This window comes from Equus caballus, chromosome 14 (assembly GCF_041296265.1).
Source record: "Equus caballus isolate H_3958 breed thoroughbred chromosome 14, TB-T2T, whole genome shotgun sequence".
Lineage (NCBI taxonomy): Eukaryota > Metazoa > Chordata > Mammalia > Perissodactyla > Equidae > Equus > Equus caballus.
The window spans coordinates 44,047,383-44,073,413 of record NC_091697.1 but is presented as its reverse complement, the minus strand read 5'-3'; the positions used below and the strand labels follow the sequence as shown (position 1 = coordinate 44,073,413).

The following is a 26,031-nucleotide window of genomic DNA, read 5'->3' as shown; positions in this document are numbered from 1 at the left end:
AGAATTTGAATCTTAAGTAAGGAAACACTTACTTTAATCTTAAGGAAAACACTGCGTCTCTACCCTAGAGTGTCTCTGAATCTGTGTTAACAGGAAGCAGATCCACAATATTTTTTAAAATATCTCTGAAGAGGACACAAGATTCTAAAAAGGTTTTCATCAGTGGTCAATTTGGACTTCCTAATATAACCATGTGATTGACAAGCTATTTTTAAAGGGGAGGGGAAAAGCAGAGAGGTATTATCTAGGTCATTGTTTAATTTTAAGGCAAAAACCGTGTACTGCAATGTCAACATGCAGAACACGGATCACATAAGGATAACGGATCTTTAGCGGGAAGAAAATCGGACAGGGAGGGCTGGGAAATATAGTCAACAGAAGATTAGGGTCAAACTGACAGAACTGCCCAAAAAATTAAGACCGGTAATTTTCTTTTCAATTAAAGTACCAGGTTTTGCAATAACAATTAAGAACCTGGAGACTTCAAAGAGAGAACCTACGTAATCTTTAAAAAAAAAAAAAAAGAAAGAAAGATGCAATTTGGGAATGGCAAGGTAAGCTATATGTAGATTTAAGCCCCTTTCATTATTTAAAGCTCAGCTTTCAACAAAAAATTTTAATTTCCTAAAACTTGGTCAGACCAACATTAATATCTCACATATTAACAACACCAGTTCTAATGGCAATGGCTCCAGTTGGCATTCATACAGGCAAACAAAGGTAAACATTTATAACTAGACCTAAAAACACCAGACATTCCCTAATGGTTTAATTAAACAAATGGGAATCTTCTTCCAAAACAAAACAAAAAACCACAAAAAACAAAAAAAACCCCAAGTTGTCCTGAAGTTGAGAATTTCTATCAGGTCATCAGATCATAACATGCTTAGTGCATTGCCAATGCTGCCTGTCTGCCCGAGCTCAACATTGAATTGATAAAAAAAGCAATTCACTCAATAAAACTAATCATTGCAGAAAAAGTTTCAACACAATTAGTTTCTAACTGCAGTCATGCACCACTAGCTAAAACCCAATCACCCCTTAAGTTCAACCATTCTGAGACCCCAATGAATACCAATTTTATTGTATTAACGTTCATTTCACTTGTCTGTATTTTCCTTTGAAAGGGGGAAGAGGGGTGGGAAACCCACCCAACTTGGCACCCAAGTAAAACTGTCAACTACTTTTGAAGAAGGCCCAAAAGTTATCCTTTTGAATACACAAATCCGAGGACTAAAGAATTCTCATTATCAACTATGCTCATTCAGCAAATGTTATCGCCATGGTGACAGCTGGGTCAGTGGTTCCCAAAGTGGCACAAGCACATATACTACAAAAACCCACATTTCAGAGACAAAAGTTAAAATCTTATTTTTCGCATTCAGGAAGAAAAGTATATGGGGTTTTTCACTATTTGAATGAATGAAAAACATATACAACTGTCAAATAGTTAAGTAACACAGAAGACTGCATTTCATTATAAAGCCCTTGGGAATTTTATATTTCCAAACAGATAACTAACCTTGGTTGGGTAAGTTGGAGAGAATTTATTTCAAGTTACAAAGTTAATAGAGTTAGCTGATTATTCTTCTAGCACAGTCTTTCAAAGCAATTATCAACAGCAAATTCAATTTACTATGACTTTTTAAAGATAGAACCAAAGCAATTCTTGGAGTTTTTACTTGTTGTTCTTTCATGCAAAGAACATTTGACTAACCTTATTACAGTGACGCCCAATACCCATTAGGAAGTTATCTGGTTTAATGTCTCTGTGTATAAAATTCTTTGTATGCACATATTCAATTCTACTGATCATCTGGAAAAAAAAAGAGGAGAGACAAGTGAGTTACATGATTTGAATTGTGATGAAAGAAAGCAACATATTATTCCTCAATTGTTTTTCAAGATCACAGTATATTTTAATAACTATTAATAGAGATCACAAAGACAGTGCTAGACAAAACTAAATGGAAAGAGCAACCAGGTTTTCCATTTATCTCGACTGATGTGGATATCTTTAATCTCTATATCGATGGCTATCTAAGCACAAACCTGCAGCAGGCTTTGGCCTGTTCTTCCAGTATGACAGCATCTAACCTGACAAGAAGAATTGGTGTTGGCAATTTTAAATTACAAAAGTCATAAATTTAGAACTGTTTCAGTTATTGTAATAAATTATAAAAAGTGTAAGCTAAATCATCACTTTCCACCCTCAATTCTATGCCCCCTGAGGTAACCTGTGTTAAAACAGCCTGGTATTCTCCAGATCTATTTCCACACTCTTACATTCGTACTGCATAAACTCGGACACACACATATACTTGGGAGTAGGGGATGATGACCAATCGACAGATACAGCTATCTTGTCATTATTGTTTTAAATTGCAAAAGAAGCATTCTATCCACTTTATTCTTGTATGCTTGTTTGTTTTTAACTAAACATATCCCAAACATTCCTGGAAGTTGGTAGCACCATAAGCATATCTTTTATATAAATGGGAACATCCATATGCTGGGGTTCCTTTCTGGCATGCTTTTTGGACTCTCCCATGTTTTTCCTCCACATTTATATTATAAAATCATATTCAAAAACTGAATAGTGAACATGTCTTTCTAACAAGCTTTTCTTGATTTCTTGGAAATTCTGCCAAGTCAAATGGTATGGGTCTTAGCACTCTTATTAATGGTTACAAACATTCTGTGGTATAGATTTAAGTTTTCCCCAATCATCTCCCAGCTCACAGTATTCTCATCGTTCCCAATGTTTTCCCACTGTAAACAATAATGCTATTAATAGACAAACACATCCTTATCCACTAGGGCTTTTATTTCTATGGGCGACAAATCCCATACAATTATAGGGAGAGTTCCTGGCTTGAAGGGTACATATATATTTCATTTTGCTAGGTGCCATCAGGCTGCCTTTCAAAATATGCTATAACAATTCATTTTTCCAGCAGTAGTATTTGATAGTATTCTTTTTCTCACTAGCAAAGTTATTTTAGTTCTTTCTAAACTTTGCCAATTTGACACGTATTAATCTCACTTGCAATTCTCTTAACACTTAGTTTGGAAATCTGCTCATTTTTACTGACTATTTAAATATTTACTATTCTACGACCTGTCAATCCATACTCTGTCCATTATTCTTTTGGCTTCTCCTTTTCTTGTTAATTTTAATAATTCTTGGATATAAGAGACAATCTTCTATCTGTCATTTGTTGTGTAAACAGATTTACATTTTTAAAAATGTGTCTTTTAACTATTTATGGTATCTCTTCCGTCAGTTTTAACTTTCAAATTATCAAATGTCTACCCTTTCTGTAAGATACTTAGAAGTTCTATTTGAAAATGTTTTCCATATCCAAAGATGACTGACATTATCTTTCTACCCATATGTTCTTGCTCTTCTCAGTAGTATGTGTCAGGATTCTATTTTTTATTTGTCCCCATTTTCCCCAGGGCTTTTATTACCACGGATATACAGATTCTAAATCTTACTCCTCTACCTTGACAAATGTCTTCTGAAGCCAAACCTGTAATCCCTGGCTTAAACTATTTTATACTTAGAAGGAAGTAAATGTATATAATGTCCAAATACCACCTTTAAGTACAGCAGCAAGCTGTACTTTAAAGGAAGTAAAACAAAACATTTGGCTTGCTTAACGTACATATTTGTCCTAGGTAAGCAATATCCATCATTAAACTGTGACTACTAACTCACCGGAAATAGGTCAGGCAAAAGACAATGGCATAAACTACAGACTACTCAAGTGTTGCCTATCATCTACAAAGTAAGACTTGGCTGTTACCTCCTTAAACAAATGCATTCCTGCAACACTCTTCCCTGAAGTATATTCTTTCTCTTATGTCAACGGTGTACCCAATATAAACTTCTATCACACATCTTGAACACTGTATTTTTCCACTTTTCTTTACTGAACTCTACGTTCCTAGAGGGAAGGGACTAATTCCTATTCTTCCTTGCATCCTCCAGTGCTAACTTAGGTACAGCAGTAGGCCCTGAATAAATGCTCACTGTAAGAATGCCTATGTGTTCCTGGCCCTACAGAATACAAATTCTTTCATTAGAATTCACTCACATCTTAGTTAAAAGATACTAAAAGGTTTGAGTTCGTAATGTGCCATAAATAGAACACTATAATTTGCTAATATTTGCTTGAGCCACTCAAAGGTTTTGTTAAGCTTAGGGAATACAAGGCGTTGATTACAGAAAATAAGCACTACTTTCTAATCATTTGAATTTATAATTTATGAAACTCTACCTCAAATACCAGTTCTGTTTATCACCTCATTTACTTTATTATGACATCCAATCTAAATCGTAAAATGTCATTCTCTTCCACAGCATTTTTAGAAACACAGTGAGTTTCCCTTGAAGCATTTCCAACATGTTCCTGCCCTTAAAGGTATCTTGACCAAAATTTAAAATAAGTTCCTTAACATTTACCTGTTATCTTTTATTGTATTATCTGTTTTCTCAAGGCTTGTTCCTGATCCCATTCCCCTATCTTAAAAATTCTTTAAAACTAGTTTTCTTTCTTATTTTATTAAGATCAAAGAATCTAAGCTCTGGCTTTAAAACAACTTAACCTCCAGCCAATGCATGAATCTAATTAATGACATCTCCAAAATTTGCCTGGTTTTGCTTAAATACTACCAATGGCTGAGAATCCATTGCTTCAAGAAGCATCTATTTGGTCAAAAATTCTTCCTTAAATAAAAGCCTTATTTTCCTCAAAAATATAGCTTTTATAAGGGTCCCACACATAATATATAGCATTCAACTTGCTTAATTTAACCAAAATTTCAATATGCAGTCACATATTGCTTAACGATGGGGATATGTTCTGAGAAATGCGTCGTTAGGCAATTTCATCACTGTGCAAACATCAGAGTATACTCACACAAACCTAGATGGAATCAGCTAGGCTATATGGTACTCATCTTATGGGACCACTGTCATATATGCAGTCCCTTGTTGACAGAAATGTCATTACATGGCCCATGACGGTATATATTTATCTATACTTATATACATTGAACCCTTTCTTCAAACAAAATCTTATAAGGAAACCTGCTATATTCAACACTAAAACAAATATACTCCATCTGATGGAGCAGCTTGAAAATTACTAGTCTATAGGTGAGTAATAAACCAATATAATCAGTTTTGTCCTATATCTATAGGAAAACATGTCCAAGTCATATTATAGTACCACACTTGAATGACTACACCCCTACTAACATCTTTTTTTTTTTTTTTTGCTAATCTGAAGGGTAAAATAGTAACACATAGGTTTATAATACTCTGGTTTATAAATATTTAAATTACAGCTAAATAGAGGTGAATAGTAATATTCTCCATTTTTATTCTCATTAAAATTTCACATACCTGGTCAGCTAACATAAGTACAGTTTTCATTGTGAACCTTCTCGAACAGAAATTGAAGAGGTCTTCGAGGCTGGGTCCAAGAAGATCCATGACTAGCACATTGTAGTCTTTTTCCTGACCATACCACCTAATAAAAGGGGAAAAGTAGAAGGGAGGGCATTATGAAAAGTTGATTATCACTTAACACTGCCAATTTTAAAAATTCTTAAACCCTAAGCACAAGACCTCCCTCTCTGGTTAGGTTTTATTTAAGGTTAAGTTTTCCTCTATTCAGAGGATGAACTCACTGACTGACTATCCTGCCCAACATAATATAAGTATAAGGAGACTTTTTTTTTCTGTCAAGTGACCCCATTGTCCTATTAAGATGGAATCTGTGTGGCAGTCTTAACACTGCTCTTTCTAGGGCAGTTGAATTCTATACCCCATCTGCCACTGACTCCTGTGACTTTGGGCAAGTTTCTTAATCTCCTACTTCCTAATTGAAGAAATGAAGGAAACTATATCAGTCATTCTGAAATGTTTCAGAAAGCAAAGATCCCTTTTATTAAACTCTTGTTCCATTTCCTACCAAGCTGTATTTAATCAATAACTACTTGTCCTTTTTACAAAAAGGAGCCTCATTTTTGCTTAGTTTCAGATTACAGAAAATAACCAGTCTTACCACAAAGATAACACGGGCTTTTGATTGGCATCATGTTTTAATTATCCCATGCTGTGTTCCTACGGATAAATATACAGCTTGTCCAGAGTAACTCAAGAAACATCTACTGCTAATTTCAGAGACTCCAAGGACTGGGAATCACTGCAATAAATTATTTCAAGTTTCTATATGCCTATAATTCTGGTAAGGGTACTTTCCTAGAAATAAGCACTACCATTTTTTTTTTTTTTTTTTTTAAGATTTTATTATTTCCTTTTTCTCCCCAAAGCCCCCTGGTACATAGTTGTATATTCTTCGTTGTGGGTTCTTCTAGTTGTGGTATGTGGGATGCTGCCTCAGCGTGGTCTGATGAGCAGTGCCATGTCCGCGCCCAGGATTCGAACTAACGAAACACTGGGCCGCCTGCAGCGGAGCGCGCGAACTTAACCACTCGGCCACGGGGCCAGCCCCAAGCACTACCATTTTTATTTCAAACTTATCTAGGTTGTGAATTCTGCTTGAAAAGAAAATTGGTCAATATTTAAAATGTTAAAAAAACAACAAAAAAAGAAGCAAAAGCTATTTTAAAGCTCAACTGGAGTAATTCCTTTGTTAACTCCAATAAGAACTAATACCAAAATATACCATATTTGAAAGTATGAGGATTTAATATTTTAATAATTATATTTTTCTAGAAAGTGCAAAATTAACTACATAGGTGTGGTCCTATATTCAGATACAGTGAATATGTTTCCTAGAATTTTATGTTGAGAGTAAAAGATCAAAAGGGAACGAGGCTTAAAAAGCTCACATTCCTTCCTATACTTTTGCTTGAACTGTTCTTGAGAACTACTTTGCAAGCCTGACATATGAATTGCTGCTATCAAACAAATAAAAAGGAATCCATTTTCACATCCTCTTTGTAGAGAAAGGTACCCTGATGAGGAAAGAGTTTCTGCTTAACCTTCTAGAGATCTTGCCCACTAGCCTAAGAAAAGCAATGGGGCCGGCCCTGTGGCCAAGTGGTTAAGTTCACGCGCTCCGCTTCAGTGGCCCAGGGTTTCACTGGTTCGGATCCTGGGCGCGGACATGGCATCGCTCATCAGGTCATGCTGAGGCGGTGTCCCACATACCACAACTAGAAGGACCCACAATTAAAACATACAACTACGTACTGGGGGGATCTGGGGAGAAAAAGCAGAAAAAAAAAGAGAAAAGCAATAGACGTGCCAATGGTAGAGTTAGTCTGTCTTTACTGTACCTAAATCTGTGTACAAAGCTGCTATAATTTTCCCTCTTCCATCCCTTATTTTCCATATAGGAATTCAACACCCTTCATATTCACTCAAACATTTACTTGAAAGAAAAACTCACAGTGGTGGGTTGGGCGGGGAGTCGACAGCGTGGAAAGAGATGGATAAAACATAACAAATAATACTACTATAAAAAGCAAATGATGAACAAAGTGAATAGGTGATGTTCTCCTTTCCTTTTTCCTTTCTGTTTATTTTGTTTTCCTTCCCTTCTTCCTCTTCCTTAACTTTAGTGCAGAGGCAAATTTGTGCTAGAGAGCAGTCAGGAACTTCAAAATCAGTCCTTGCCATTATAAATGTCCAATACTAAATCTAATTTATCTAGGTTTTAAAGAAAAAGAAATGATTCTCTAGAAAACACCAAATCCAGAAAGAGCCAAGGCAGCAAGAGGAAGGCACAAAGGCAAAAGGGGAAAGCATAAATCAACTCTCATAAGACCACATCTCATCTCTACATCAGCAGATTCACACCGATGGCTCATTAACAAAACTACAATAAATAAGCAAATTTTACAACCATCCATCCAAGCCCAAATACAAACCTGAAATGTAAAAAGCACAAATTCATACTTCATATCTTCATGCAACTACACATGATCTCATATAGCACTTTCTGAAGGGTCATCTGCAATGTAAGCCTTTAACGGAATACTCTCATAATGATTAGAAATTGAGAAAAATTTGATGAATTTGGAAACACACTCAAAAAAAAATCAAGTTATTGGGTATTTTTCTTCTTATTTGTTTAAGTGTATGAGTATAAAACATATCCAGTATTCTCAAGGTCAAGAAGATGAAGAATCCATTTAAAAAAAGCTGAAATACAATGTTTCCAAGACATTTTTCTCCATGGAGCAACTATGCGTTTCTAAAATAATCAGGTCTTTCTGCTGTATAGAGATTGGTAGTCCAACTTCTTAAACCTAAGCAACAGGTGTTTTTATCTTTTACATTTCCTTTTGGTTTCAAGGAACATATATCTTATTTCTCTAAAGCTAACACCTCGCATGCTCCCCATTTGTGCTTTCTATCTGTCCAACTGAGCCAGACATTCTTCTACACAGATTAGGAGACAGCAACCATCTTCTGCTTTTATCCAAATCCTACTTATTCAGTTTCTACCTTCACCTCCACATTTTCCAATTCTATTCTGAGAGTTTCTAACTCCCTATTTTCAATCCTAAAGTCCTAATACGCAGATGTCAAAGAAATCTTCCTTAAGTAGCCTATCCCACAATGGTCTCCCATTTCATGGAATTCCCACAGCCACTGACCACTGCTTGTATCCACAATAACTCCTTGACAATACAAGTTTCAGGGATTGTTACTTTGATTTTTCTGTCTCTACACCTGGTAAGATAGAGCTGACTGTTTCTTTGTTTTTTTAAGTCTTCACAGAACCTAGGTAATGAGCAAGCACTAACCTGATTCTCTGATACCTTTTAACTTTGCAGACAATCTAAAACATACCAACACAAAAATTTCACTCCTATTCACTTTCTAGATGCCTCTAAGCCTAGAAACTCAGGTCTTCTATTTAGACATTTTTTATGTGAGTAGATGTGTTGCTACTAAGTACACTGTGGGAAAGAGATGTGCACAATGTAGGTACTCAGATATCTATGAGATTACAAAAAGAACTCTGGTTTGACGTGACCTTATTATTCCTAATAGTTTCAAAACATGCAAAAGAATCAAGTAATTTAAAGGATGAAAGTAAAAAAAAAAAAAGTGCAAGAGTTTCATTTTCCATTTGTTTGTTTCAAATCAATGCTGTTAAGACTTAGTCTTGCCCAACCAACCAGGAAGTAGACTAAAGAACAAGTTCTCAATTTATAAAACCATCATTACTTACTTAGAGCATTAAAAAAGGTACCTTAAGGCCTGAAGATGCTAAGAGAAGGTAAGGTCCACCTCTTTGTTCTCATCTCCTTTCCTCTAAACCCATATCCAAACTAAACCTAGTTAAAAAATTAAAACACACATAAAAAGCAGAAATGTAAGACGATCTCTGCACAAGTCGCTGGGGCTGACAAAAACTGTTGACAGAATCAGAAAACCAAAAGATCAATAGGAACTATCTGTCAAAGACGACTTGTGAAAATGGTCTGCTACCAGTCAGATCCTGAAGGAGGGATACTTTGATAGGAAAAGTGTTAGACAGGGGCAGGAACAGACCACGGGCTCCTAGAGAGGGGAGAGTCAAGTTGGGTTGATAGTTGGGGGCTATATTACAGACTCTTGAATGCCTGGCTAAAGAATTTTAAATTCCATAAATAACTGGGGGAACTACCAGTAATGTGTGTCTGGAACATAATGTAATTAAATAAATTATTTTTAGGATTAGCCTTGGCATCAGTATGCAATATGGAAATCAGGGAGTAGGGAAAGGGCTGTCAATGAGAGGGGGGACCAAGTAGAAGTGTTATATTACAGTTGGAGATTTGAAGCTGGGGGTTTCTTTCCTCTGAGAAATCTCTTTATGAAAATGGAAATATCTCAGAAAAGAAATAAAATGACTGAAATATTTTAAGAACTCCTATGAGGCCTAAGGACTTCTAAGAACAATCAACCAGTATAATTATCCTAAGTATGCAGTTCTGATTAAAGCACCAAAATATGTTCCATCCCTATGACTAGGACAATAACAACAGAAAAATAGATATTTGTTTATTGTATGTCCTCCCCTTCAGACTATCAGCTAGATAAGTGTGATAGTTAATTCTGTGCATCCACTAGACTGGGCTAAGAGATGCTGGGAGAGTGGGTAAAACATTACTTTGGGGCGTGCCTATGAAGGTGTCTCAGGAGATTAGCTTTTGAATCAAGAAGATTAGCAACTGAACGACAGACTAAGTAAAGAAGATCACCTTCTCCAAGGTGGAGGGCCTGAATAGAACAAAAAGGCGGAGGAAGGGAGAATGAATTCTGCTAGAGCTGGCACAACCATGCTCCCAGTTCTCAGGCTTTGGGACTCATACTAGGATTTAAACTACAGGCTCCTTTGGTTCTTAGGACTTTAGGCTTGGACTAGAACTACACCACTGGTTTTCCTGGGCCTCCAGCTTGCAGATCACAGATGGTGGGACTTAGCCTCCATATTGTGTGAGAGCCAACCTCTCTTAATCTCTTTGTGTGTGTGTTCCATTGGTTCGGTTTCTCTGGAAAATCCTGACCAATACAATAGGGATAGCCATTGTATTTGTCCTGTCCACAACTCCGTATTCCCAGCATCCAGCACAGTGCCTTACATGCAAGAAATGCTTGTAACATTTGTTGAATTAAAGAATGAAAAGCCGTATTACAGACTATAACAGGCTAGCGAGTGCTTGATTTGGCAGATGAGGAAAACAAAACAAGGAATACAAAAACACTCCCTGCACTTTTGAAAGTATAAAGTCATCAAGAAGCACCTACTCATCTTTGATTCCAATAAGGCCAATAATCATAAAAGTTAAAAAGCGACAATTTTAACAGAACAATGTCTTTTCCTATGCATTTACCATCTCATCTTTAGGTTATTGTCAGAGTCTTCACGGAATAAAAAGTATAAGCACTGAATCAGTGCTATAATATACCCATTTTCATAGCATCTACATTCACCAGATACTATCAAACTTACTCTTGTCAAGTCATCATCATCCAACCTTTAGATTCCTTTTTATGAGGGGAGAAAATAAGGACCTGGTCTAGCACAATCTTGCTAAGCTGTAATAATTAGCTCAAATTCTCCCTTTCGGTTACCACTGCTAACAGTTCCAGCTATCCTGCTTTCTTTTATCCAAATTCCTTTCAATGTTTCTATACGTTAATATTTGCATATGCTATTCTTAACATTATAATTTTGCCATTCATTATAGAAAATATATTCTTAAAATTATAGACACCCCTCCTTTCCATCCTTAAACAGTGACAGCGTCCAAACTACCATGGGCCAAAGAAATTACCTACAGGTAATTTATTTTTTGTCTTATGACAGCCTTTTAGATATGATATAGATAGGTAAGTTTATTCATGTTTCATGTAGGTGAGTTTATAGCTGTCGGATATTCTCTCTCTCTTTTTTAAAAAGATTGGCACCTGAGCTAACAACTGTTGCCAATCTTTTTTTTTTCCTGCTTTATCTCCCCCAATCCCCCCTGATACATAGTTGTATACCTTAGTTGCAGGTCCTTCTAGCTGTGGCATGTGGGATGCCGCCTCAACGTGGCCTGACGAGTGATGCCATGTCCGCGGCCAGGATCCAAACCAGTGAAACCCTGGGCCAACGCAGCAGAGTGCATGAACTTAACCACTCGGCCACGGGGCCGGCCCCCCTACAGGTAATTCTTGTTTATCTTTTCCTATACCTTTTTCCTTTCTGCTTCTCATTATAATCATGCCATGTTGGCCTCTTTTCCCTTTTTTGTTTTGTTTTTGGGGTGTCTGTGTGTGTGTTGGGGTTAACACTTCATTTACAGCAGTTAAGAAAGGCATTTCTGGGACCAAGTGGTTAAGTTTGTGCACTCTGCTTTGGCGGCCCAGGGTTTTGCCAGTTTGGATCCTGGGCACAGACATGGCACTGCTCAGCAAGCCATGCTGAGGCAGCATCCCACATGCCACAACTAGAAGGACCCACAACTAAAAATACACAACTATGTACCGGGGGGCTTTGAGAGAAAAAGGAGAAATAAAATCTTTAACAAAAAAGAAAGCAAGCCATTGCTTTCTCCCCCTCTCCTCCAATTACCAGGTTCCAACAGTAGGGCACCCTCAACAACATAACCCCTCTATTCTCAATTTAAATTCTTGAGTTTCATAAGTCACCAATCCTTCTGGTACCGCATTCATCTGTTGATTACCTCCAGAAGCTGAAGGCATCTCTGAACCTGAGTCTTAGACACTTAACTTATAAACTGTCAGTACTTAATAAGCTCCATCTTATTAATGGCATTTATTATGAAAACAGAACCAATAATGCAAGACAGGTTTGACTACTTTTTGATTCATGGTAACTCTTCAGCCCTTCTGAAGGAGAACTAGGCATTAGACTAAATGTAGGTCACTTCCTGGTTTTCTACTAATTCTTGGTAAACAAGATCGCTGTGTAACTCTCATTCTCCTTAAGCTTCTCCACCCACATCTGCTCCTTACATTTGTGGGCTTCATTTTACTCTGAATACAAGGCATCCAGAATTTAATGATTTAAATTTGATTTCTCCTGCCATCAAAAATTTAAGAGCATCAATCTATCCTTCTCTTGCTGTTTCACATTTAGAATACAATTCAGATTTTAAAAGGTTAACACAAATTTTATCCACAATCCTTTGGATTTACAACTTGCAGAAATGCCTTAGAAATAGTTTGGGATCCAGAGCATTTTCACTAGACAAAGACACTCAATGCTGTCCTCTGGCTACTGCAGGACACTGGAAAAATCAGGTTTAATAAAGAAAACAAACACTGTAAAATACAAGCAACTAGAACCATAAACACAAATACAGATTAGACTGATTTCTCCATACTGACAAATGATTTAGACATGAAATAACTGAAAAAAGAACCATAGTTTTAGCTGTGGTTATGGTGACCAAAGTAATAATTCTGATAATGTGATGATTTCAAAATTTTTTGATACTGATTATCTATCTAATATATCACACCCTTGGGGAGGGCATTAGCAAGCATGGAAGTAATTTAAAATTGAACAAGAATATTAAGAGAAAAGAAAGTAACTATTGGAAATCCACCAACTAAAAGACAAATCCTGCATCAATATATTCAGCCACAATGACAAAGAACCTGTCCCAGAAAAGTGTCTGTTTGGGGGAGGGGGAGAAGGTTGGAGCAACTCATTCACATCAAGAGTTCTAAATCTTTTTGGTGCCATGTACCCCCCCACCCCTGACTTTAGTAGTCTGATGAAGCCTATACACCCATTCTCAGAATGCTTTAAATGCATAAAATGATACACAGCATTTTATAAAGGGAAACAATTATAGGGAGATTCAGCTACCATAAAATTATTTTAAAAACCAATATAATGTGATATGAAAATATCTGTGATTTCTACTGGTGACAAAGCCAGAGGTACTGCTAAAATTAGGGGAGGCTGGGGCTCTTGCCTAGATTTATAATAGAAAAAAATACTAGATTCAGTTAGAGGTTCATGAAAGTCAAGAAGTAATTTTTCTCCTATCCAAATTCACCAACCTCTTGGAGGGTGGAGGTGGGGGTATCCCCAAACCAGGTTAAGAACTCCTGCTCTAAACTGATTTTTAAGGTAAACAGACTGCAGAATAAGATCTAAAACTTGGGCATCATCTGCACGTTTTACTCAGCAATAAAACTGTCAACTGAGATAATCTGTTTTCCTTCTTCATCCTAACTCCTCTCCTAACTGCTACTACTAATCCTTTGCTCACAATATTATCCCTCAGATCCCTGAATTATGCTGTAACCATTTTCATTTTTTTCAGTCTCCTTGTTCCTTGACCTTCACCTTCAAAGATGCATAAACGTTCTGTAACCTAAAAATTTTAAAAACACAAAACAAAATGTGCTTTGACACATCACTATCCACTACTAAAGCTACTATTCATTTATCCATTCACTATTTATGGTGGATAACAAGATGAAACCAAATAATTCTTGCTCTCATAGCTTACAGTATGGTGTGTGTAGGCAAATAAATAACAAATGTGATGACGGTGAGACCATGGCTGAGAGGACACAAATGATGCCGACCTAATCTAGAGGGAGGCGTTAGGGAAAGCTTCTCAGCCAAGCATGGTTGATTCTTGAAGCACAGCAGAAGATGGCTAGGTGAAGGGGTGGGTGGGGGGTTAGGAGCCTGCCTGAAGTCTGGCATTCACAAGAAACAGAGTAACCAGCATAGTTGATACATAGTGAAGACAAGATGACCTTATTTTCTTGTTCACCAAGTACTTGTTGAAAACCTAGTTTATACCTGCCATCTTACTCTCATTTTTCTCTTGGTTCCCAGTAAAATGGTTATCATTCTACCCACAATTATATTTCAAAGATCACAAATGATCTGATTTTTGTCAGTCTTTGTTGTCACTGCTCTAACATTGGTAGTAGTGATACTGGAAGATAGCACGTGGAGAACAAGAAGCTCCAGGGGGATACAAGTATTAAAACATACTTTTCCATTGGGAAGTGGATAATATACCTACGGTTTTCACAATACCAATTATAAAAGCTTGATCAAATATTTTCTAATAGGTAAATATATAGAGAAAGAAAGTAGATTAGCAGTTGTCTCAGGCTGGTGAGAAATGGAGAATGATTGCTAACAGGTTCAAGGTTTCTTTCTTGGATGATGAAACTATCCTAAACCAGGATTATGGTGATGGCTGCACAACTCTGTACATAGACTAAAAACCAATGACTTGTACACTTAAATGGGTGAGGTTTTATTTCTGTAAATTATCTCAATAAAGCTGTTAAAATTTTTTTTCCAAAATCTCCTCCTCCAGTCTCTGAGTCAACACTTAATAAGTAGCTACTATGTGTCTAATACTGCAGATAAGTGCTATAGACATCTTAAGGTCTAGAAGAACAAATAAATCACAGGTGCAATTTAAAAGCAACATTATAAACAATGTGACTGTAGGTAGTCATGTAAAACCACATGTACACTTGTGCAATAATCCAGAAAGAACTGACAAATTGAATAACCTATAAAATGCTTCCTGTTAATATACACCTCTACTATTTCCGCCCAAGGTGGATAACTGGGCAAATAAACGGAAATAAAAGCATAGCACCAAGGAACAATGTTTTGATCATCAATGCTTTCTCTCAAAAGATTACTGATCAAAAGGGTGAAGTGACAAGACTTTCACATACCGAAGCATTTGGGGTATTTATGTTCAAAACTGATTCAGCTAGACTGACTTACAGCCTAACAAACATACAGTGTACATCGGCTTTAATCATTAAAGAATGCATTCTCTTAAGATAAGAATGCATACTTCCCCTCCTACCGCTATTGCTAACACCCAGATTAGTCCCTTTCGGGACATCAGGGTCATGTTGACCTGCTTATTTGCAACCAAATGTCTCTTTGAAACTTTGATGAGTATGTATCCTGGGTGTGTTTACTGTATGTTCTTTGTTCCAAAAAGATGTAAGACTGTACTGAAAACCATGCTTCTCTGGAACGCTTTCTCAGGCTTTCCTAAGTTATAAGCCACACCCTGGCTCAAGTAAAACTGACCTTATTTCTCATAAACAAATACATACATACATAAATGCAACAACAAAGTAAATACAAAATAAAGAGGAGGGAGCACTTTTTTCAAAGAAAAAAAGAGAAGATTTCCTAGAAAAGTTAGCATCTGGGCTAAATTTTGAGATGTCTGGATTGTGGTATTAGCTTCCTAAATATTCTCCTAGTTCCAGTTGCTCTTCTATGATTTCATAGCGCCATCTTTCTGCTATGAAAACCAATGTCCCTCCCCTATCACCCACCAAAAAGGAAAAAAAAGCAGAAGTTTCTATATATGAGGAACTACAGAATCTAGCTTCTGCTTATCCTTCAATTTTACTTATTCACCTCAACAGACTGCCCTCAGACCATATCATTGAGTCAATAATTATTTACTAAGCATCACTGTATACTGGGCTCTATTCCAGCCAAACCCCAAAGCCTTTAAAAGTCTCATTTCTTGTCTATCTCTCGGATACACATTACCTCCTCCTAAAAACTGACTTCCTTTAACTTCAACAGCCCATCATCCCAACTCTCCTCTTGCCTTGATTGCCTATGAATTTCCAAAGGGTTTAGTCCTCACTTCTCAATTTACTTTCTCCACTATCACTTCTATGCTGATCTTGCTCAGCTCTAACTTCAGCCTAATTCCATGGCCTAGGTTTAGCTCTGTATTTTCTGTGAACTTAACTATACAAGAGCTAAGCTGGGGATATCCTGTCACCTTAAACTCAACATGTCCAAAGCTATAACCATCTATTACTTCCAAAATATCAAAATTAGGCTACCTTTTCTGACTTCCTAATTTAAATTTCAAATTGTCAAGGCTCAGGTGGCTTACCTTCACTGCTTAAAAAGAAAATATGGCACATAGATTAAAACATTAGAGTAAGAAAGTAACGGAAATCAAACACACTTCTTACAAAATATCCCTTAGCACACTACTCAAAGACCAAATAGTTTCCTTTAGGGTAATTTCTGCACTACAGTCATGCATTGCTTAATGACACGAATACATTCTGAGAAATGCATCACTAGGGGATTGTCGTTGTGTGAACATCAGCGTGTACTTACACAAACCTACGTGGTGTAGCCTACACATCTAGGATATATGGTATAGTCTATTGCTCCTAGACTACAAACCTATACGGCATGTTACTGTATTGAATACTGTACACAACTGTAACACAATGGTATTTGTGTATCTAAACACAGAAAAAGTACAGTAAACATACATACAAAAGATAAAAAATGGTATACCTGTACAGGGCGCTTACCATGAATGGAACTTGCAGGACTGGAAGTTGCTCTGGGTGACTATGCAGTGAGCGAATGTGAAGGCCTAGGACACTACTGTAAACTAAAAACACTATACACTTAGGCCACACTAGATTTATTAAAAATTTTTTCTTTCTTCAATAGCAAATTAACTTAGCTTAACTTTTTCACTTTATAAACTTTTCAATTTTTTTAAGTTTCTAACTTCTATAATAACAGCTTAAAACAAACACATTGTACAGCTGTACAAAAATATTTTTATATCCTTATTTTATAAGCTTTTTTCTATTTTTGATTTTTTTTTTAACTTCTTAAACTTTTTGTTAAAAACTGAGAGACAAACACACACATTAGGCTAGGCCTACACAGGGTCAGGATCTCAATATTGTCTTCCACCTCCACATCTTATCCCACTGGAAAGTCTTCAGGGGCAATAACATGCTTGGAGCTATCAACTCCTATGATAATAATGCTGCCTTCTGGAACACCTCAAGGACCTGCCTCAGGCTTCATCTTGAGGAGGTGTCACTCTTTTCAGAAATATGTCCATGGTGGTTAGCTTGGTTTCTTTTTTTCATCATAGATTGCTTATAAGCAGACAACGTGCCATGAACCGTCCTCTCTAATTAGGAAAACCTTTAGGTGTTGGGGTCCACGTTTTCTTTTTAAGGAGCTTGTTGAGGTCTGCAAAAGCTTCTGCTAAACCTTCACTGAATTTTCTTGTGGGTTCTTCTTTTTCTTCTGCAGTTTCCTTGTCTTGTCTCTTCTTCAGCTATGCATTCCTGTCCCAGTTCCAACAACTCCTCAATGTCAACTCTTCAGGAAACGCCTTTGGGGGCTCCTCAATGTCATCCTCATCCACACCCAGCTTAAGGTTGTCTGCCATTTCAACCACAGCCTTGTTGATTTTTTCCAACCTCCTCATCCTTGGCAAATCCTTGGAAGTCATGGGCAAACCTCCTGAGAGTCTTCTTCCAGATACCATTTATACCCTCCATGGTGACACCACCCTAAGCCCAAGCAAGGTTCTTTTTTTTCGTTTTTAAAGATTTTTTTTTTCCTTTTTCTCCTCAAAGCCCCCCAGTACATAGTTGTATATTCTAGTTGTGAGTGCCTCTGGTTGTGCTATGTGGGGTGATGCCTCAGCAAGGCCTGATGAGTGGTGTCATGTCCAAACCCAGGATCTGAACCAGTGAAACCCTGGGCTGCCAAAGTGGAGTACACAAACTTAACCACTTGGCCACGGGGCCAGCCCCCACCTCTTTTATACTGGGATGAAGATCGCCAATGAAAGGACGATGTCCGGGAACATTATCAAAAATACACAAAATCTTGAAAGGTATGTTATTCTCTAAACAGTACTTCTCCATTTCACTGGCATAGCAATTTAGGAAAAGGAACTGGGTCATCCATGACTTCCTAATGCTCTCTGTAGTACAGTGGCAGTGTGTACTCACTAATATGCGTGAAGGCCCTGGGGTTCTCACTGTGCCAGATCACAAAGGGTTTCAATTTGCAGACTGTGACCCTGCCCCCAAGCAACTGTTGTCCTGTCCTTAAAAGTCGTGAAACCCGGCAGTGACTTGGCCTCTCTATGGATGAAAGTCCTTTCAGACATCCGTTTCCAGAACAGAAAGATTTCATCTATATTGAATATTTGCTCTGGCAAGTCATTTTCCTCCACAATCAGGTTATCTAGAGTTTCCCAAAATTCTTCAAGCTGCCTTCACATCAGCACTCACAGACTCACCACTCACTTTCATGTAATATGAACAATGATTCCTGTATCATTTAAACCACCCAGAGCTCACAGTAAATTCAACATCATAGTCAGTCCAGTCTTTTCTTTCAACGTTGCAAACCAACTCTTTGCTTTGGCCGTGGTCATCACAGCACTCAGAGAGACATACTTCTATGACTGGTCTTCAATCCAAGTCACTAGAAGTTTCTCCATGTTAGGTCCCTCTTGAATTTTTGTTAGTCTCGTTACCTTCAATCAAGCAGCTTCTGTCACTCTGTTCTTATTCTTGTTCTTCAAGGTCGTAGCTACGATGGAATGGGACATGCCTGACTGGCGAGCAATAGCCATCACTGATTTTCCACATTTGTAATTCTTAATCACTTTTAATTTCATTTCCAGGTTAATTAATCAACACAGCCTCTTACCAGCCATTAGCAGTGGATTTTATATGCTTAAGGGCCACAATGAACAAAACAAGCACAAGAGAAAACAATGCAATCAAGAGACGCTGTAAGCATGAAATAGATGTATGAGGCTGCTGCCAGCATTAACATGGCATAACTGTTTTAAAGTAAACTTTTTTGTAAGTGGAAAGAGGACACTCTAAAATAATGATAAAAAGTACAGTATAGTAAATACATAAACTAGTAACAGTCATTTATTATCAAGTATTACATACTGTACATAATTGTATATGCTATACGTTCATACGACTAGAAGCATAGGTTTGCTTACACCAGCATCACCAACCACAAACACGTGAGTAATGTGTTGCACTGCAATATTAAGATGGCTCAATGTCACTAGACAATAGGAATTTTTCAGCTCCCTTATAATCTGAGGGGACCACAGTCATACATGCGGCCCATCGTTGGCCAAAACGTCATTATACAGTGCATAACTGTATAAGATCACTTATGTTACAGTTTTATATATAAAGACTTAAAAGAACAAATAATTTTGGATGTATGGAACATTTTTTCTCACACCCTACATTAGTTAATTTGCTTAGCAAAGTATTCTAAGTTTAAAAAAGTATCTGAAAAGGTTACAAAAGGACAAAATTAACTCAAATTCTCAACATTAGCAGAGAAAACGAACACACAAACAAAACAAACAATTCCAAACTTTGATAGAAATTTTTTCAGTAGAATAGAAGAACACAAGGTTTGGGCTTGAAATGCTACATAAGATAAAGAAATGAGGACCGTGCAAGAGGCAACACAAGCTCCTACAAAGGAAAGATATAACCCAAAAGAAAAAAGCAATGAATAAACACATGAACAGCTATCCATAAATTAAAATTCTGTGCAAACCTGAACTAATTTACAGAACTACGTAATAACTCATAAAAATATGCCCTCACTAACTAGACAATTAAAAAGTGATCCAGTAAACCAGCAGGTGGATTTAAGAATGGGAAGCTAAGTTCACAGTATATGTAATACAGTGCAAAGACTATTGCACCAGCAGCTAGAAACACAGGTTTTAGTCCTGACTTTGCCATTTTCTTGCTGACTCTGTATAAACCATTTTTTTCTCACTGGTCAAACATTCTTAATCTAACTTACCTACCTATCAAGAAGCATTGTAGTAAAGAGAATGTAAAATTTGTAAATTGCAAAGCATTACACAAACATAAGAATTTTACTACAAAAAGCAGTTGCCCAATAATTACGAAATGGCAACAACCATGACAATAGTATTTCCTACAATAGTTATAGCCAATTCAGCAAAATAGTTACTAACTACCCCCCCGAACAGTTCAATGCAATGGAGTATCAAAATCTCAGCACAGGGGCCAGCCCAGTGATACAGCAGTTAAGTGCGCACGTTCCACTTCGGCAGCCCAGGGTTCGCCGGTTTGGATCCCGGGTGCAGACATGGCCAGCCATGCTACGGCAGGCGTCCCACATATAAAAAAAGTAGAGGAAGATGAGCACAGATGTTAGCTCAGGGCTGGTCTTCCTTGGCAAAAAGAGGAGAATTGGCAGCAGATGTTAGCTCAGGGGTACTCTTCCTCAAAAAAAAAAAAAAAAAAAAAAAAAAAACCACCAAAAACCCCAGCATAGAGTTTCTCAAAGTGTCATCCTCTGGTCTTTAGCAGAAATTATCTGGGTTAAAAATACAGACTCTTGGGCCCCACTCCAGAACTCATCAAACAGAAATCTGGGGGTGAGGGAGTAAAACTTGCATTTTAAAAAAAAATGTTTTATTTTTCCTTCTTCTCCCCAAAGCCCCCCAGTACATAGTTGTGTACACTAGCTGTGGGTCCCTCTAGCTGTGGCATGTGGGATGCTGCCTCAGCATAGCCTGATGAGCGGTGCCATGTCCACGCCCAGGATCCGAACCGGCGAAACCCTGGGCCGCCAAAGCAGAGCATGTGAACCCAACCACTTGCCCACAGGGCCGGCCCCAAAACTTGCATTTTTAACAAGCTCTGCAGGTAATTATTATGCATGGTTGATATTTGAGAAATGCTGACTAAAGAGGATTCAAAGAAGCCTTAATGGCATCCTACTGACCTGACCAATCAAGGCAATCTCTGGATGGTTCAGCATGCTGATTGGGGCACATACTCCATACTACCCCTTTGATATTAAACAAACATTCATGTCCTCAAATAGTCTGAGATTTGGACATCTTTCCTCTTAATTTTCAGTGAGACAAATTCACAACTATACGCCAGGTACACGGTAGATGCTCAAAAAGAATGTAACCTCACAAAATTTTTGTCTGTAAATGAAATGTGCCCAGTATCTTAAACTGTGCCTGGCACATAGTGGTCACTCCTATATAGATATATTTGTTTACTGAATGAAAGAAACGCTTGCTTATTCGGTAGAAGGTACTGTACAAGGTGTTGTAAAGTACATAAAGTGGACCAAGACACTCTTGAACATCAGAGCTTTCGTGTGAAGAGTAGAAACTAACACTAACAGCACTCCCTTCTTTAAGAGGGATCCAAAGTATTAATATTATGGAAGTTCAAAAAAGGGAACACTAGGATTTCAGTAAGTGGAGCTTGGTGGTAAGAATAATTTCAACCAAGCGAGAAAACCAAAAACAAAACAACGGAACCTGAATACAAAGTGAATAGCACAGTAAAGGAATAGAAAACAGAAAGAATGGTGTTTATGTAAAGGTATAAACTCCAGTCTGATTAGAATTTCATTATTTCAACTGTTACCAAGGATAATGTATTAGACACTTCTAATGTAACTAAAAGAGTTGGAAAATTTGGAAGCTAAAACTTAAAAAATTTCATGCTACGACATTCCCACAAACAAAAGGCAGCTTTAAATCAGATCTCACACTCCTCTTTCAATAAAAGCCACTTGAGGGACAAAATAGTCTGGCAGTGAAGGAAAATGTAACAGCTAAGTACCCCGAGCAGCTTCCAGAGGAGCTGAAATACAAGACAACCTCAATTTCAGAAGGTTAATTTGCAAACTTCTCCACTGTACACTTAATGATGGCACAAATGAAACAATGATGTGTACTATGTATGCTTAGCAATGGTCACCATCTTGTCTCCCTTAAAAAAACAAATCCTCTGGCACAAATGTTGCAAATTCCTGATGCTGCTGAACTAGAACCAAGAGACTGAAAAGGCAACACCACTAACTAGGAGATGCTAATAGACACTTAAGCTGAGGAACATCCCCAATAGCAATACTTTACTGTGAAATTAATGGACATTAGCATTTAATGACATGGTTGTATCTTTACACCAGCATTTAAAGCTAAATAGACTAGTACAGCCACATTTCCATTTGTAAAGTGGCTGCCAGGTAGTGAGTTCAGCTGAATATTTAAGACATACTAAGTACTAGAGAGATGATGAATACTCCCATTAGGAACTGAGGAACTATGAATGCGTGCAATTCTATAAATGTGTAGGAGCCGTAACTTTCTACAGAGTTCCATTAAAAAAGTAAATGAACACAGATGAAATAAAAGCAGAATTTCCTTATTATAAATCACTGGTGCCTTCTTTTTACCCAGCACTATGCTAAGAAACATAAAAGATACCTCCATCAGCAAGAACTGGTTCTTTCCCTCAAGGAGCTTCTACAATGCTTTCCTGTAGGAATGCACCCGAGACATGAGAATAGGAAAATTATTTTACATATTGGTTTTAGGCACTTTTACAGAAATCAAAGCTTTTGATTGTATGGGATTACAGTGCACTTTCCAGTATCATGTTTCCTGGTATAGGAGTTCCTGAATTAAACTCCTAATTCATAGGAGGAGGTAAGTAAGAATCCAGCCTTATCAAGTTGTAGTTGTAGAAAAGATGGGGGTTGGTGGGTGGGGGCAGGGAACACTATTACTAATCTCTGAAATACAGTACAGTACAGTGGTTCCTGAACTTTGCAGCACATTAGAATCACCTGGGGAGCTTTTATAACTAGTGATGCCTAAGTCACACCCTCAACCAATTAAATCAAAATATCTCTGTTTAGGAGCCAGGTGTCATTATTTTTTAGTTTTCCACACGATTCCAATGTGCACCAAAGTTTGGGAACCACTGGTTGGAAGACGCAGTAAGATCTATTCAAATAACACATTAGCTGTGTAACTTTAAGCAAATTAACCATTCTGACTCACACACTGTATATGAAACCCCAACTTAGAGGACTGTTGTAATGATTAAATGAGACCATATGCAATGCCTAGATAATAGTCTATTTTTTTTCTTGCACATAGATGGAAAAAAGAAAGTTTAGTCACACTGAATTCAACTACTTATTTCAATAGTCCATATCAATGCTATGAACAAAAGGCAACTATACATTAAAGTTATAAAAAATTATTACTGCATCAGAGAATAAAAGAGGCATCATTTAGCACTGATCCCACCAATTTACATAACGCATTAAAAAAACTCTTAAGACCTGGTCAGTCTACAAAATCCCTTATATAAACGAAAGCTGACATTACAAATTATAGAATTCATTTTGGGTTCAAATCTAAATGATATCACAGAACCCTAACTCTTGACTGTCAATATAATGCTCTTTCCATTTGTCTTTATATTGAGGCTCAGAATGTACTCTCTGGTTAAATCTTTTTGTACAGCACTTCCACTGTCCCCATTAAAACAACATACCCCATTGATGACTTACAGTATTCTAGTTCCTCAAAGGAGGAGAATAAGGTAAAGATCTCAATTGCCACTGAGTATTCACAACCCTCACCTGATTATTTTATTAGGTAAATCTACTAGTGTCCTTCACCGTGATAAACACGTTGCTAACCCGTAGTCTTGCATACAGACAAATCAACATCAAATGCAGAAAAAATATATAACTATGATACAAAAGACCAACTTAAAAAATAAATAAATAAATAAAACCTATGTTGTCACAGAATGTAGTTTACCAATGATTAGGAGTTATTTAAAAAAAAATCCAATATTCTTTATCTCAATAGGGGGTGTGGATTATTACACCAGTGAATGTATTTGTCAAAATGGATTCAACAGCACATTACCATCTGTACATTTCACTGAATGTAAACTATATCCCATTTTTTAAAAACCCCACTAAGACATTCATTAGTCCATATTACATGATTAGCGGTCATTCAAAGTTTCCAGAGCCACCTGAGACTATATTGGAAACAAAAACAGTAACAAAAAGAATCATTTTAACCAAGTGTTCACTTATATTATGAAAGCTATTAAGGTACCCATTTAACCTCACAAAAACTGTTAAACTCAAGGACTGATTTTAAAACTATAATGGAAAGACTAAATGAAAAGATTAAGTTTATAACGTTTGTTTCAAATTCTAGTTTCTCTGTTTACAGACTTCTTGACATTAAAGGTACTTACTAAACACTGACAGATCACGACTTACTAAATGATAATTTAGGTACAGATTAAATATACTTTCAAACAAAATGATCTAGTTCTAAAAACGACTAAGGCCAAGTAGTAAAAGCATGTATTATACATGGGTTCACAAATATTTACTCCAATTTAAGGTTCAAATCAATAATGTCCAGCAAAAGTTCTCATCCTGCAATCCATGGATTCAAAAGGGAAAATAAGAATTATAAGCATCTAGTTAAATAATAAGACAAACAGGTTACTTAAATTTATAGAAGGACTTTTCAGTTTCTCTGTATGAGGTCAGATGCCCTAAAGTGAAGGAGGCAAAGTATGGCTCTGCAGCATCAAATTAAAAGGTGTGGGCTATGTGAGCAGGCATGATTTAACCTTGAGATAAAGGTGAAAATGGCTCACAGGAAAATTGGGAGTTAGGAGACTCTAGTACCTCCCCTGAGATTCGACATTCTGATTTGTATTATGAGGTGTCTGGGCAGATATCTCTCAGGTTTCACCCAGCTCAAAAATGCTACCTAAGCATCATTACATTATTCCATAATAAATCCATTATAAGTCAATTAAAGCACCTTTAGTAATGCAGCAGATTCAGTTACTTTATGAGTTAAAAATCACATTTCTCATGCATCCAGTGATGTGTATCTCTCTAATAAAGACATAGCTAGTACAGATGTCATTTTGTTCTAACAACATTTGAACTTATTTACAGGATATATGCTCAGTTGCCAAAAAGCTAAGATTAAAATTTCAGCTGCTTTTAATGCTGAAGAGTAAGGATTAACTAGTACTTTATAAGTATCTTCTAGAATACTTGACATTCAGAGACGGCAAAAAAAAAAAAAGTGGTTAAAAAACAACAAAGGCAACAGGGGCTGGCCCCGTGGCTGAGTGGTTAAGATCACACGCTCCGCTTCAGCAGCCCAGGGTCTCGCCAGTTTGGATCCTGGGCACGGACATGGCACCACTCATCAAGCCATGCTGAGGCAAAGTCCCACACAGCACACCTTGAAGAACCTGCAACTAGAATGTACAAACTATGTACTGAGCAGCTTTGGGGAGAAAGAAAAAAAATAAAAGATTGGCAACAGATGTTAGCTCAGGTGCCAATCTTAAAAAAAAAAAGCAAGGCAACAGGGCCAGCCCAGGTGGCCTAGTGGTTAAGTCTGGCGTGCTCTGCTTTGGTGGCCCAGGTTCGGTTCCTGGGCATGGATTCACACCACTCTGTTAAGAGACATGCTGTGCTGGCAGCTTACATCCTAAAAAATAGAGGAAGACTGGCAATGGATGTTAGCTCAGGGCAAACCTTCCTCAGCAAAAAACAAACAAACAAAAGCAAGGCAACGACAAGTCTCCCATACCCCTCCCATCTTCTTTATTCACTATTTCCCTACAAAAGTATACTTCATTAATTCACTTCCTTCTAAATGGTAACCTAGGGTGTACCTGATACAGATAACATTTTTTTTTTAAGATTGGCACCTGAGCTAACAACTGTTGCTAACCTTTTTTTTTTCTTTGCTCCAAAGCCCCCCAGTACATAGCTGTATATTCTAGTTGCGAGTGCC

The 26,031-nt window shown here is 37.2% G+C and overlaps 1 protein-coding gene across 9 annotated transcripts in view; it reads right to left on the bottom strand.

Moving 5' to 3' along the window:
• The window catches only part of CSNK1A1 (casein kinase 1 alpha 1), a 51,213-nt gene that overhangs the window by 19,789 nt on the left and 5,393 nt on the right, over positions 1 to 26,031 (bottom strand). For all 9 annotated transcript variants that reach the window (XR_288265.4, XR_288264.4, XM_070234021.1 and 6 more), the window contains exons 3-4: positions 5,417 to 5,543; positions 1,718 to 1,816 (exon numbers count right to left, since the gene is read on the bottom strand). Coding sequence is in view for 7 of the 9 variants with exons in the window: in XM_070234021.1 (XP_070090122.1) it covers positions 1,718 to 1,816; positions 5,417 to 5,543 (226 nt within the window). In the remaining 2 variants the exon portion in view is untranslated. The remainder of the gene's footprint in view (positions 1 to 1,717; positions 1,817 to 5,416; positions 5,544 to 26,031) is intronic.